The sequence below is a fragment of the Hemicordylus capensis genome, chromosome 4 (genome assembly GCF_027244095.1).
Source record: "Hemicordylus capensis ecotype Gifberg chromosome 4, rHemCap1.1.pri, whole genome shotgun sequence".
In the NCBI taxonomy this organism is placed as follows: domain Eukaryota; kingdom Metazoa; phylum Chordata; class Lepidosauria; order Squamata; family Cordylidae; genus Hemicordylus; species Hemicordylus capensis.
In genome coordinates this window covers 317,958,588-317,972,362 of record NC_069660.1, presented here as the reverse complement: position 1 = coordinate 317,972,362, position 13,775 = coordinate 317,958,588, and the positions used below count along the sequence as shown (strand labels likewise).

Genomic DNA, 13,775 nt, shown 5'->3' with positions numbered 1-13,775 from the left:
TGGAATCAGCTCCCAATTCTTTTCAGTGGTGGCTGAAGGCAACCACTGGGACTGGGGGTGAAGGGAGAGATCCACAACGTGGAGTCCTCATCCTGGTCCTCCTGGTGTTCCAGCGGCTGCTGCAAATGGTCCTCAAGAGATAGAGTGGCACGTTGGGGGGCAGTACTACCTCCCCCAGCACCCCAAAATGCTGCAGTGCTGTATTTTGTCCCCCGTGGGGTGGTGCTTTTTATTTCTATGTGCAACAGAGGTGCTGTTCCCCTGAGCAACTTGGCAGGGTGGGGTGGGGTGTCAACTCTTCAGGAACTTTTAGAACATAAGAACAGCCCTGCTGGATCAGGCCCAAGAAGGCCCATTTAGTCCAGCATCCTGTCACCAGATGCTGCTGGAAGCCTACAGGCAGGAGTTGAAAGGGGCCTGCCCTCTCTCCTGCTGTTGCTCCCCTGCAACTGGTGCCTTTCTGCACATCTGCCATCACGTTCATTTTGATGGCGGCTTCTGCAGAAAAATACCTGGCTGGTTTGTGCGCTCTAAAGAAGTGAGATCTGTGCACCTGCGTGGGAGTTTGGGAGCCACCATGAAGGCAAGGCAGGCCGTGGGGAGCTGTGTGCCCCCGACTCTTCTCCCCCTCTTCTCCATGCTCTGCTGGCGAGTCGGGGATGGCAGCTGCTCCCTCTTTTGCGGAGTTGTCTCTCATCTGTGTCCCGCTAACGGTGTCATTTCCCTATAAATGTCAGCTGCAATATGGCAGTCCTTGAATCATCAGCAAGGCCCCTCTTTCCCCCCCTCCCTTCAGGATCCGGCTATGCCGTTCGAGCTGGTAATTGGTTATTCTAGGCGCTGTTAACACACGGCTGTTATTCTAAAACATTAAGCACCAAATCACATACCAGCCCCTGACCGAAGCCTCCCCAGCTAATGTTCTCTGCCTGATGAGCAGGAGGAACAAAATGATTTCATTAACGAGGTGTGAAAATGCATGGCTTCTGTTGCCTTCTCACGTCAGTGGTCTCGCTTCTCCGTTGGGTGAAACCCACGGACTGAACAGGGTGCTGACCTCCAGGGAGCCTAGAGACTGCTCTGACATTAGTTACCCAAATGACAAATCCGCCCCTCCTTTGGCATGGATTTTGACTTTCTGAGAATTCTACCTTTGAAGTTAAAACGGCAACCCTCTAGTCCTCATTGTTGAGTGCAATATTGGACTTAAAAATAAAAAGGTAGGAATACCCTACAAAGGGGAACAGCCATAGCTAGCATGAGAGCTCATGCTTTACAGGCACAATGATGCAATTATTGCAAATTAAAATGGATTTGAGGTGGGGGGGCAAGGCTGGGAAGGTTATCTGTCCTGAAGGCTTTGCAGAGTTGCTGTCAATCAGGGTGAATTGCAAAAGGGTTCTCGACCTTGGGTCCCCAGATGTTGGACTGCAACTCCCATCATCCCCTTGGCCATTGTGGCTGGGGATGATGGGAGTTGTAGTACAACACCATTTGAGGACCCATGGTTTGGAACCACTGGTCTAAACTGTAGCTAATGACTTACCAGTCATTACTAAGCAGTACGACAATAGGAACATAGGAAGCTGCCATATACTGAGTCAGACCATACAGTAGGTCCATCTAGCTCAGTATTGTCTACACAGACTGGCAGCGGCTTCTCCAAGGTTGCAGGCAGGACTCTCTCTCCACCCTATCTTGGAGATGCTGCCAGGGAGGGAATTTGGAACCTTCTGCTCTTCCCAGAGTGGCAGCTCCATCCCCTGAGGGATGGAGCTCCATCCCCTGAGGGGATCTCTTACAGTGCTCACACTTCTAGTCTCCCTTTCATATGCAACCACGGTGGACCCTGCTTAGCTAAGAGGCCAAGTCATGCTTGCTACCACAAGGCCAGCTCTCCTCTCAATACCAGTGGCAGGGGAACAACAGCAGGAGAGAGGGCATGCCCTCACCTCACCTTGCCTGTGGGCTTCTCAGAGGCATCCGGTGGGCCAGGGATTCTCAGCATTGGGTCTCCAGATGTTATTGGACCAACTCCTATAATCCCCAACCAAAGATCACTGGGGCTGGGGATTATGGGAGCTGAAGTCCAGTACCATCTGGGGACCCATTGTTGGGAATCCCTGCAGTGGGTCACTGTGTGAATCAGGATGCTGTACTAGATGGGCCTTGGGCCTGATCCAGGAGGGCTGTTCATATGTTCTTATGGCTGCAATGATGTTGCTGAAGGTTAGAGCTAAGTAAGATTCCTGCTTCACTCTAGATCAGGTCTGCTCAGCTTCGCCCCTCCTGCGGATGTTGGCCTACAACTCCCATAATGCCTGGCTATTGGCCACTGTGGCTAGGGCTTTGGGAGTCTTGGCCCCAAAACACCTGGGGAGCCTAAGTGGAGCAGGCCTGCTCTAGATGGGAGCAGCTAGCCAAAACCTGGTGGGGGAGGGGGATTGGAGGGAGAAAGGTAGGTGTGATTCCTTAGCCCACTCCGGCTTGCTTGAGCATATTTAAGCAATTGGGATCATTCTGTCTGCACTGCCTCTTGTCCTCAGCTGGGTCCACGAGACCCCTACAGTTGCAGCTGGCACCCAGAGTTGCGGCATCTGCTGAGTTTTTGTAATTTAGCACTTGCATTCCAACCTGCCCCATCACAGACCCTTTGGGACAGGCAGTATCACGCAAAAATGGGCCATTGAGGATCAAGGGACACCCAAACCTCAGTATGAAAACTTTGACAGCTCAACCCCTGCCTTGAAACACCAGCTCAGATGAGAGTGTCTTGCAATGCTTTGGAAGGATCAGGCCTCGTGATGCTGCTGCTGTGGCAGAAAAGGGAAGGCTGCTTGGATAGGTATTTGCTGGAGCATTATGGGTAAGTCTTCAGGAATGACAGGCCTGCCCGCTCCAGGCTTTTCAACAGCAGGTTGGCCTGCTGACTACAGTTTTTTGCTTGGAACATAAAGCAGTTGGAATGATTAGGGGGAGAGCCGCAGAAAGGATCTAAGCTTTTCAGTTATAATCACACCCTGTTTAGCAGGCCCTTAATACGCTTTTGACTCCGGTCCTCTTCCCACTGAAGCCTGATGCAGATGTTTGGCAGCTGGCACAAGTGGCGGACAGGGCTCAGTGTAATTGCAAGGATGCATGAATCCACTCTCCTGAGTGGGGCTATGGGCCTGTGTTAATCAATAAATAAAATTAACAGTTGACAGCCTGGTAACTTGCACACAAACACAATTGCGTCTTCTGTTCTTCAGTCTTATACTCATTTGCATAATTGATTTTGGAATTGCTACTGATGGGGAAGAGCGATGCAGGCCCCACCTCCTACCTTATACTGCAGTCCTTCTGTCTCCTTTCCTATACATTTTCAAGCCGATCTTTGCAACCATAAAGGGCTCGGACAGTGTCCTCCATTATAAGACCCAGGGGCCAGTGGTGCCCCCCCCCCAACCCTAAGACTGGTCCCCTGACTAATTGTGTATTGGACCTGCATGAATACTCTGCACAGGCACCTTGGCACCATTTCCACCAGGCAGTGCTGTCCTCTGCCCAGTGCCAGGGGGCTCCTTTAAGGGAAACAGAGCCCTTTTGAGCCCTGCACCATCTTGGAAGACATGCATGGAGTGCTGGAAAGTGTAGCCTTTCCCAGGGCTTTCCTAAGAGGGGGCTCCATCTCTCTTGAAGGGCCCTCCCAGTGCTGAGAAAAGCGTAGTATTGTGTGGAGGTCAGCACAGTGGGACACTGAAGGTTGTTTTCTTCTGGTTTTTTTTTTTTTGGCCAAAGTGGCCTCCGCTGGAAAAGTAGTGAAGATCACTGGGCTAGGATCCTTCCTTCCTTCCTTCCTTCCTTCCTTCCTTCCTTCCTTCCTTCCTTCCTTCCTTCCTTCCTTCCTTCCTTTCTTCCTGTTCTTTAAATTTGATTTATTTGTTTGTTTGTCACATTTGTACACCGCCCCAAACTTTCATCTCTGGGTGGTTAACAACATCATAAAACAAGTTAAAACATACACAAAAATCTTAGAACAATTTAGGCAATCTAAAAATTAAAAACAGATTAAAACTTAAAAATTTAAAAATCTGAAAAAGCTTGGGTGAAGAGGTGGGTTTTCAAATGCTTTTTAAAAAATTGTCAGAGATGGGGAGGGTTGTATTTCAGTAGGGAGCACATTCCACAGTCTCAGGGCAGCAACCAAGAAGGCCCATTCCCGTGTAGCCACCAGCCCAGTTGGTGGCAACTGGAGACGGACCTCTCCAAACGACCTCAATGGGCGGTGGGGTTCATAGCGAAGAAGACGTTATCTTAAATACCCAGGTCCTAAGCCGTTTAGGGCTTTATAGGTTATAACCAGCACCTTGTATTTTGCCTGGAAACTTATTGGCAGCCGGTGTAGTTCTATCAACAAAGGAGTAATGTGGTCTCGCCGAGATGACCCAGAGACCAACCTGGCCACCGCATTCTGTACCCACTGGAGTTTCCAGACTACGTACAAGGGCAGCCTCACATAGAGCACATTGCAGAAGTCAGGTCTGGAGGTTACCAACATATGTACCACTGTTTTGAGGTTGTTCATCTCAAGAAACGGGCGCATCTGGCATATCGGCCAAAGCTGATAGTAAGCCCCCCTGGCCACCGCCTCAACCTGGGACACCAGGGAAAAGTTCTGATCCAGAAGCACTCCTAGACTGCATACCTGTTTCTTTTGGGGAAGTGTGACCCCAGCTAGAACAGGCAGATCAAAATCATATCTGGAGTTCTGACCCCACACAATCAGTACCTCCATCTTATCTGGATTCAGTCTCAGTTTGTTATCTCTCATTCAGCCCATCACCACCTCCAGGCAGGCATTTAGGGAGGTTATGCCTTCTCCTGATGATTTTGACAAGAAGAAGTAGATCTAGGTGTCATCAGCATAACACCCCGCACCAAATCCCCTGATGATCTCTCCCAGCGGTTTCATATAGATGTTAAAGAGCATTCGAGACAGTAGGGAGATGCCACACATAAGCTCAGATTTTGAAGAGCAACAACAGTCTCCAATCGACACCCTCTGGAATCTGTCCGAGAGGTAGGAGCAGAATCACTGTAAAACAGTGCTCCCCCAACCCCCAACACTCTCAGACGTTGCAGAAGGATACTATGGTCGATAGTATAGAAAGCTGCTGAGAGATCCAAAGGGACCAACTGAGTCACACTCCCTCTTTCGATTCCCAATTGGAGATCATCAGGCCAACCAAGGCAGTCTCCACCCCATTTTAGCCAGTCTGAAATGGGTGCAGATAAGCAGTTTCCTCCAAGACCATCTGGAGCTGAGAGGCCACCACCTTGCCCACCCATGGAAGGTTGGAGACAGGCCTATAGTTGCTCAACTCTGAAGGATCTAATGCAGGCATCTTTAGAAGAGGTCTAATAATTGCCTTCTTAAGACAAGGAGGCATCCTGCCCTCCCTCAGAGAAGCATTTATTATTTCTACCAGGCCTCCTACAACAGCTTCCCTGCTAGATAGAACAAGCCATGTTGGACAAGGGTCAAGAGAACAAGTGGTAGGCCTCATTGCTCCAAACAGCTTGTCCATGTCCACGTCACAAACTGAAACCGATCCAGCGGAACCATATAAGAGGAGTTGCTGGACACCTCCAATTCAGACACCGCAATAATTGTGGAGTCTCCATCTAGGTCGGCCCGAAGATGAGAGATTTTGTCTTGACAGAAAAATGACAGCAGACATCATCAGGAAGCTGACTTCTGCATTCACTGCCATATGTTTCCTGTACTCCCTCCAACTTCCAGTGCAGACACACACGCACACACAACCTGTTCATGGCTGGGTCTCTGCTGAAGCTTGGTGGATCCACATGGGAAATGATTCAAACTTTCCCACAGCCATCTGAAACCCTGGCTGGGTTGAAGTGATTTTTAGCCTCAACTCTGTGTTTAGCTTGGACCAGAAGGAGAAGTTCCTGGAGGAGGGAGCAGCCACAGGTTTCTTCCAAGAGGCAGGGATCTCCTTCTCTTGTACTGCATATGAGTGGGAAAGCTTCTTCCTCTGGCGTGTTCCCTGTCTTCCTGAGATCCCTGTGTCCACCGCCATGATGGGAAGGACGATTTCCAGTCCAGAGTGTGGAGGAGAAGTCTTGGAGACTTCTGCACCTCTTTGCTGACCTTGGCTCTCCTCCTAGGGGCAAAGTGGAGTCTGTGACCCGAACACCTGAGTGCACAAGCAAGCGTGCACAATCTGGGGCTGCACAATTGCTCTTGGGACAGGGATATTCCTCTTGATAGTTCTTGCATTAAATCAAGGTTGATCTCTAAGGTATGTTTGTGTGTGTTTGTGTGCAGCGCTCAGTCTAAGGTCTGCTGCTGTTTTGTTCTCAGCTGCAAAGCCTGAAGATGGGGCATGTACGGGTGAAAAGAAGTAGACCACGCCCTCCTGGATGTGCCTTCCTGGCATCTTTTTCATCCTGTTCGTGCTTATGTGAAAGCTGGAGAAACCAGAAAACTGGAAAAGAGGGTTCCAGCTCCTTGAAAAAGAGAGGCGAGAGGTTTTTGAGCCTTTCCGTTATCAATTGCAGGAGCTTTTTGCATAGGCAGGTCCCAATATAAGTCCCTTCATACGTCGTCAATTCAGGGTTGCCATCTTGAGCCCCCTTTGGGTCCAGCGTTGGCAATTTGGGGAGCCCTGATCTTGGGACGTCCCATAGAAGATCAGGAGGTTTCCGTGGTCCCTCTGTCAGTCAAGACAAAGCTCTCTCTCTGCTCGCTGTTCTGCACAGAGGCCTCCCATTCCGGCCACAGTGCATGGGCAGCCAGAAGCAGGGAGCGGCTCTGGATTCAACAGAGGCCACCTTGTTCTGGCTGGGCCTGGCTGCTTCCCCTGCCCCCTCCACATGGGGCCATGGTGGCATCACATCCGATGTCCTTCATCTGCAGTCCTTTGTAAGGTCAGGGTGGAGGAGGAGGGCTGTGAGTGGCGACAGCGATGGCGAGCAACAGGCCTTCTCTTGTGTCCCACGGCTTTGGGCTTTGCGGCCGAGGGAGTCTGTGCTGGGCTCACCCCTGCTCCGGGTCCAACTGTGCCGGAAATTCAGCTCTGGACTCAATGCAGGAACAGTCACAAGATGCATCCCTGTGTCAGCAGTCGCCGCCAGTCCCTAATGTGCTTTCCACTTTATTTAAACACATGTATTTAATGCTAGGCAATGCAGCTCTTTCTGATTCTGTAGGGCAGGGGCCCTTAAACTTGGGTGCCCAGATGTTGCTGGACTTCAACTCCCATAACCCCCAGCCACCATGGCCAAAGCCAACATCTGGGGACCCATCAACATCTGGGGACCACATCTGCGGCCCTTGTGGCTGGGGATTATGGGAGTTGAAGTCCAGCGATGTCCGGGCACCCAAGTCAGAGAACTCCTGCTGTATGGAGAAAAAGCCTGCAGGAGGTCAGTGGCGAACTGGAGTGTTAGCACTATCGTAGCGCAGAGGAGATTTTTTTAAAAAAATATTCCCAGCGCTGATAAGCAGTGTTCTCTCTGATTTCCCCCCATCTGTGTGCAGAATGAGTTTTGTTCTGGGCGGCAGTATCAAGGCAGCGTGTGAGTGGGGCCTTCCGGCTTCAACCTGAGTGGGATCTAAAATTTACTGAGCGGACATAAAAATACTCGTGAGTGGACGCATGTGCGCACGCCTTAGAGGGGACACTGCTGATAAGCTGCTTTCCAGCGCAATGGCCTTTGCACTACAAGACAAAGCATTGCTTTTCAAAACCAGAGGCGTCTCCCACTCCCTTCTCTGTGCCGCTGGAGATGGATCACCGTTCTTGACTTCTGACTCCTTCCGGATGGGATGGAGGCTGCCTTGGGTCCGCTGAGTCTGGAACTATGCATTAGTCCTCAGCCTCAATTACTGCTCTGAAGCCAAAGAAGCATTTAACATCTCCTTTCCAAAGAGCAGTCATTGTGTATGTGTATATATATGTGTGTGTGTGGGTATAATCTTAAATACAATATATAATTTTCCGAAGCCTGATTGCAACCCTTCCTGAGGCAGCCAGGTGCCTGGAGTTCCCAGCCACTCCTTCCATTAAATGATTTTTTGTTGCAGCTAAAGCATTGATGATGGCTCATGACAGTGGTAGAGAGACTGGGAGCTCCTCCGAGGGGCTCGGCCGAGGAAGTAAGGGGCTGGAGAGCAGGCTTGGGGTTTTCAGTCCCTGTTACGTAGGAACATCGGAAGCTGCCGTTTACTGAGTCAGACCCTTGGTCCATCTAGCTCAGTAGTGCCTTCACAGATTGGCAGCGGCTTCTCCAAGGTTGTAGGCAGGAATCTCTCTCAGCCCGATCTTGGAGATGCTGCCAGGGAGGGGACTGGGAAACTCCTGCTCTTCCCAGAGCGGCTCCATCCCCTAAGGGGAATATCTTCTAGTGCTCACCCTTCTAGTCTCCCATCCATATCCAACCAGGGCAGACCCTGCTTAGCTAAGGGGACCAGTCGTGCTGGATACCACCAGACCCTCCCTCCCCTTCAGCAGGGTGTGCTCAGCTGCGCTGGGCTCCCGGCGTCTCTGTCTCGCGGACATCGCTGCCATGCTTCTGCTGCCCAGTCCTGTTGTGCCGGCAGCATCATAAGCAATCCAGCAGCAGCAGCAGTAGGGTTGCCAGCAGCTAGCTCCCAAAGGAGCTGGTCTTGTGGTCGTGTGCATGGATGGTCCCCTTTGTGAAGCAGAGTCTGCTTGGGTGGGCATTTGGACGGGTGACCACTTGTGAGCACTGTGAGATATCCCCCTGAGGGCAACGGCCCATAATTGGTTGGTGGAGCCTCTGCCTGCTTGCAGTCAGAAGGCCCCAGGTTCAACCCCTGGCAGCATCTCCCGGTAGGGCTGGGACAGACTGCTGCCTGAAACTTTGGAGAAGCTGCTGCCAGTCAGTGTAGGCAATACTGAGCTAGATGGACCAAGGGTCAGACTCGGTAGAAGGCAGCTTCTTTTGCTTCTACTGACAGGTGGCATCATCACCATCATATTAAAGCAGTAGCGAAGTGTCCCTCATCCTAAGAAGCGGGGCATGTGTGGTGGTGGTGGTGGTGGGGTCTGGGTGCCCCAGAAACCCCTGGGGCATGCACAGCAACTTAGTGCTCTGCAGCGGATCCTTAAAGGGGCTCATTTGAAGGCCCTCTTTGGGATGGGGCTGAGCCTGCCCTGGACAAGCCCAGCTCTACTTTGAGGGCCCATTTTGCTCTCTTCCAGCTGTGTCCCTCATGGCAGCCCATTTCACTTTTCTCCATAGAATCCATTGGGAGCCATAGAGACCCAAGCATGCCCATAGTTATCGAGCCCCCTCCCCTTCGTCGTCTGCGTATCCCCCCCCCCTGCCCTGGGTTCTTTTTTAAAAATCTGATGCAGACTGGTGTGCAACAGACGCGGAGGGAGAAAAGCCTGTTTGGAACTGGTTTTGATATCGATAGGTTTCTATCCTGCCTTTCTGGAGGCCAAGAGCTAAGACAGTGGGTCCCTGGGATGGCGGATCTGGCTGGGCCACCCTGTCCTTCCAGAATAATCAGGTAGCCAATGCCAGAAGCAGGATCACAGGATCGGGGCTGGCACAGGGATGCCTATGAGACCTTGGCTTGCCCAAGCGTGCCTGAAGCTGCGGAGTGGTGCCAGCCCCTTGCGGAAGGAAAGAAGGCTTTTGACTTGTGGGTTACTGGCCTGGAACTGGCTTCTTGAACAGGCACCAGACCCGTTCCATTTCAGGGCTGGCGGGGGGCCCTGCCTTCCGGAAGGGGACTCTTAACCTGTTCCACTCGCAACAGCCCCAGCTTCTCCTGCCCAGTCTCCACCAGTCAGGATGGACATGGGTCTTCAGCCAGCAGATGACTTCCACCTTCCACGTGAGGGAATTATTGATACCCATGAAAACCGGTCCATAGAAACCACACAGGACTCGGCCTCCTCTAAAGTAAGGTGCAGTTTGCTACTCAGAGAAGTCCGCAGCAGCCAAGTGGAGTGTGACTGCTTTCATCTGCAAAGGATGTGAGAAATGATGGCAGCAAACCGAAGATACGGTTGGTTATCCGTAAGTCTTAAATACGATGTGCAGATAGCCTGGAGAGCCCCTGTTCCCTTCCCGGCTTCCACCCACACATGGCCTGGATTTCAAAGCCAGTCCTCGTGCTGATAATTACTGCTGAGACTTCTCAATGCACACACAACATCCTCCCTCTCTCCCATTCCGGGCTGGCAAATTAGCTGGTTGGTGGAATTGCTGCCATGTTGCAAGCACACACAGTCATGTTTTCCTCCTCCTAGACTGCCTAACAATGGGATTCTCTGTTTTTCATTGACTCTAAATGTGCGGGGGGGGGGGGGTGGCTAATTGCCACAACTTGAGAATGACCCGAAGCCTTCCTTATCCAAGGAGATGGCGTCATTTTGCAGTAGGAACTTTGGGGCCGCTCTTCAGCTTTTGACTAGCAGTCAGAGAGAAAGACACTTACTCATTCATTCTTCTGGGCCACGTCAAGCAAATAAGATTCATTTCTTGTAAGATGGGTGCTGGATTTGTCCCTACCAACCTCACTTCTTGGGAATGCCAGTGTTAAATATTTCTTGGGGGGGGAAGTTGACTGCTTCCACACTCGATGCTGACAGTCCATTCCTTTATTCATTTGTCTGTTCACCACCACCCCATGCCGTTTGATGTCCGCAGGAGCCTTGCTTTCTATGCTGCTGGAACTGGGAGAGGTGCTGAGCTTCTCCTTCCCTCATGAAAGGGGGCACATCCTTGGCCTAGGGCTGGTCACCCCTTGTGCCCCCTAGCACAGGATGCAGTGCCCCAGAGCCACGGCCGTGAGGGGCTCAGAGAGGGACGGGGGCAGGCACAATTCCTCCCATCCCTTGGCCCCTGTCCTTACTGACGGGGATGCATGCCGGTATCTACAGTCTCTTGCGAAGCCAGAAAGGAGGGTTCGTTTTGTCTTTGTTTAGGGTTGAGTTCTTTGGGCAGACATCTCCCCTTCAACTAGAACCCCATTTGTTGTTGAGCCTGGAGCACCAGGCCTGCTGTAAGGGTGCTCAGTGCTGAAATGAGAGTCTAGTTAAGTGCCGCTTCCCTGCAAATGTGCTCTTGCCTGGCAAAGGAGACTTTGAGGTGGCAGCCTGTCTCGGGGAAACCAGGCAAGAGCATGCGCGCGCGCGCGCACACACACACACACACACACACACACACACACACACACACACACACACAGAGTTATCTGGTTGCAAACCAGTTAGCTTCTTCAGGAGAAAGAGATTTTTAGCCAGCTTGGCTTAAGTAGTGAGGCTTACCTTAGCAGGAAAAGGGAACCTCTGCAGGGCTGTAGACACTGCTCCCCGTCCACATCACCTCACCCCTGCTATCCAGGCAAAGAGGTGCCTTTTAAAGTGGAGGCTCTTTTATACCCAGCAGGGGGAAAGCAAACGTCCCTCTTCAACCCAGCCCAGCATCCCTTCCAGTGGCCATTGCTGGTGTCTGCCTGCTTGCAGGCAGAAGGTCCCAAGTTCCCTCTCTGGCTGGCAGCATCTCCAAGATAGGGCTGGGAGAAACTCCTGCCTGCAACCTTGGAGAAGCCGCTGCCAGTCTGGGCAGACAATATTGAGCTAGATGGACCAAGGGTCTGGCTCGCTAGAAGGCAGCACCCGCTGTTCCTAAATCACTTTGAGAACTTTGTTGTTGAAAGTGGCAAGGTCGTTCACCCCTGGGCGGAAAGGAGGATCCTACCTGCCTTCCTCCCACCTGATCGGCGCTGTAGCGAGCAGCGTGCCGATTCTAAGGCTGGGGGAAGGACACCTGGCTTCTGGATATCCCCAAATGCACTGCGTGAGCTGTGTGGTGCCTGAGGGATATGCTAGAGGCCAGGACGCTCCTTCCCCGGGCTTCTGTGGTGGGACAGGCTGCCGGCAGCCCGAATGGGGCTACAGAGAGTCCGTGCTGCCACATGACAGTAAACTGAGGCTAGAGGGGGGGGTGTGTGTGCGTGGCGGACTCTCTTTTCTCAGTAAAAGCCTGGGGGCGGGGGGAACCCGGGCTGCCCAGTGGGGCAGCGCCAGGATCGAGCTTGATCTTGGCACTCCACACAAGCAGCCCTTCCCAGGTTGGGCTGTGCATGTCCGGATAGGGCTCCTTGTGTGAACAGCCCTGGTATATAAAAAGAAGAGAGCCTCCCTTCCCAGAACGAGATTGTGAGATGTTGCGGCTGCTCTGCATTCCTTTAGATGCCAGTGAGAGAAATTCCTGCCCCTGCACAACGTGAGTTCTGTCTAGTCCTGCAGATGATAGTGCTTCACGTGGTGCCCTTGGACAGATTTCTGGTGGCTACTTTCTTTAGAAACCCACGGGTGTGGACTAAACTCGCCAGGAAGCCATGCCTGGTTTACAGGTACATGGTGGTGAGGAAAGAATACTCTGCATATGCTCAGAGGAACCCTTCTTATTTTTGCTTCACATGAACTCCAGCCAAATCAGGCCCTCCAGATTTAATTTTAAAAGGTGCATTGTGCAAACTAATTTTACCTGTATGAGGCCTAGCACACTCCTAAATAATTCTCCCTTTTAGTGATTCTTTTTTTTGGGGGGGCACTGCTTGCAGAAATGTTCAGTTATCCACATTGCCCTTGTTTGCTCTCACTCTCAGTTGCCCTCAGTGCCTTCATTATGTAGCCGTATCCTGTTGGGTGCATAGCCTTGTCCACTGTGTGATCCCTGACTGGATGGGGTCCACCTTGTGACTAAAACAGTAAAGAGGAAGCAGCAGTTGCTGCCGGTGGGGTGGGGGGTGGGGAATAGCTCCCAACAGGCTACAAAGATGGTACATACTTGCACATCTGGATGTTCTTTTGGGGGGGGGGCTCTTCCTCACTGAAGTTCCTGGTTTCTCCCTGTGAATCGAAATATGGGGGTGTTTGGTGCATCCCTCATGTGGAGTCCCTGTCCCTGTGGAGAAAAGTGCATTTTGCTTCCCTTCCAGAGATACCCCAGGTGGATCTGAAAACAATGCCCCAGCTTGCCAGCACTGAAAGCAGGGCCCTCTGGATCTCAGTTTGATGTTTGAAACTGGTATTTTCCTCCCCCTCCCGCCCTTTGTGTCCCATTCCGTTGTCCTCATCGTTCTGTTTGTTTCCCAGTGACTCAGCACATTAAAGAACTCCTGGAAAGGAACAGTAAGAAGAAGTCCAAATTGAGAAAGAAACCCAAGCCCTATATCGAAGAAAACGATGGTAGGGGGCCGCGGCCAGCGCTCACTTAGCCCCTCCCTCTCTTTAGACGTAGACGCCAACTACGCTTTGTTTCTCTGCAGCTTTCTAGCCTCCTCTTAACATCGGCTTCATGCTTCTCTCTCCCTTTTAACCGCTTATTTCGGGCGCGCCTCTCTCGGGTGAGCTCCGGGGCCACGCTCCGTTCGACCGCTGCCGATTACGCTTCCTCCAGCAGGTGCTGAACTCGGTTTGACCTCCGAGCGGGCGACTCGGCTGGAGACCCGGGGCTTGTGTCGGTGCAAGGGCGGCTCTCTCTCTCTCTCGTGCCGAGGCGCCACTGCATTGGTGGCGATGCAGGTGGGCCGGAGGCGTGCTGGTGCATATGGGGCCGGGCGGCTCCCTCGCCCCTGAAATGGGATGGACGCCTGTCCTGCTCACACTCCTCTCTGATTAATCAGCCTCACACCAGCAGGGCTGGGGGAAGCTTGTTTGCATGCAACACTCCGGCCTTGCATTTTGGTACCGCAGAATATTGAACCACAGACCCCA

At 52.1% G+C, this 13,775-nt stretch overlaps 1 protein-coding gene across 3 annotated transcripts in view; it reads left to right on the top strand.

Annotated features, from left to right (window-relative positions):
• ARHGAP39 (Rho GTPase activating protein 39) overlaps positions 1–13,775 on the top strand; it is a 224,025-nt gene that overhangs the window by 168,834 nt on the left and 41,416 nt on the right. For 2 of the 3 annotated variants that reach the window (XM_053251141.1, XM_053251140.1), the window contains one exon: positions 13,155–13,247. The exons of the other annotated variant lie outside the window; for it this stretch is intronic. In XM_053251141.1, the coding sequence (XP_053107116.1) occupies positions 13,155–13,247 (93 nt within the window). The remainder of the gene's footprint in view (positions 1–13,154; positions 13,248–13,775) is intronic. 3 annotated transcript variants of the gene reach the window in all.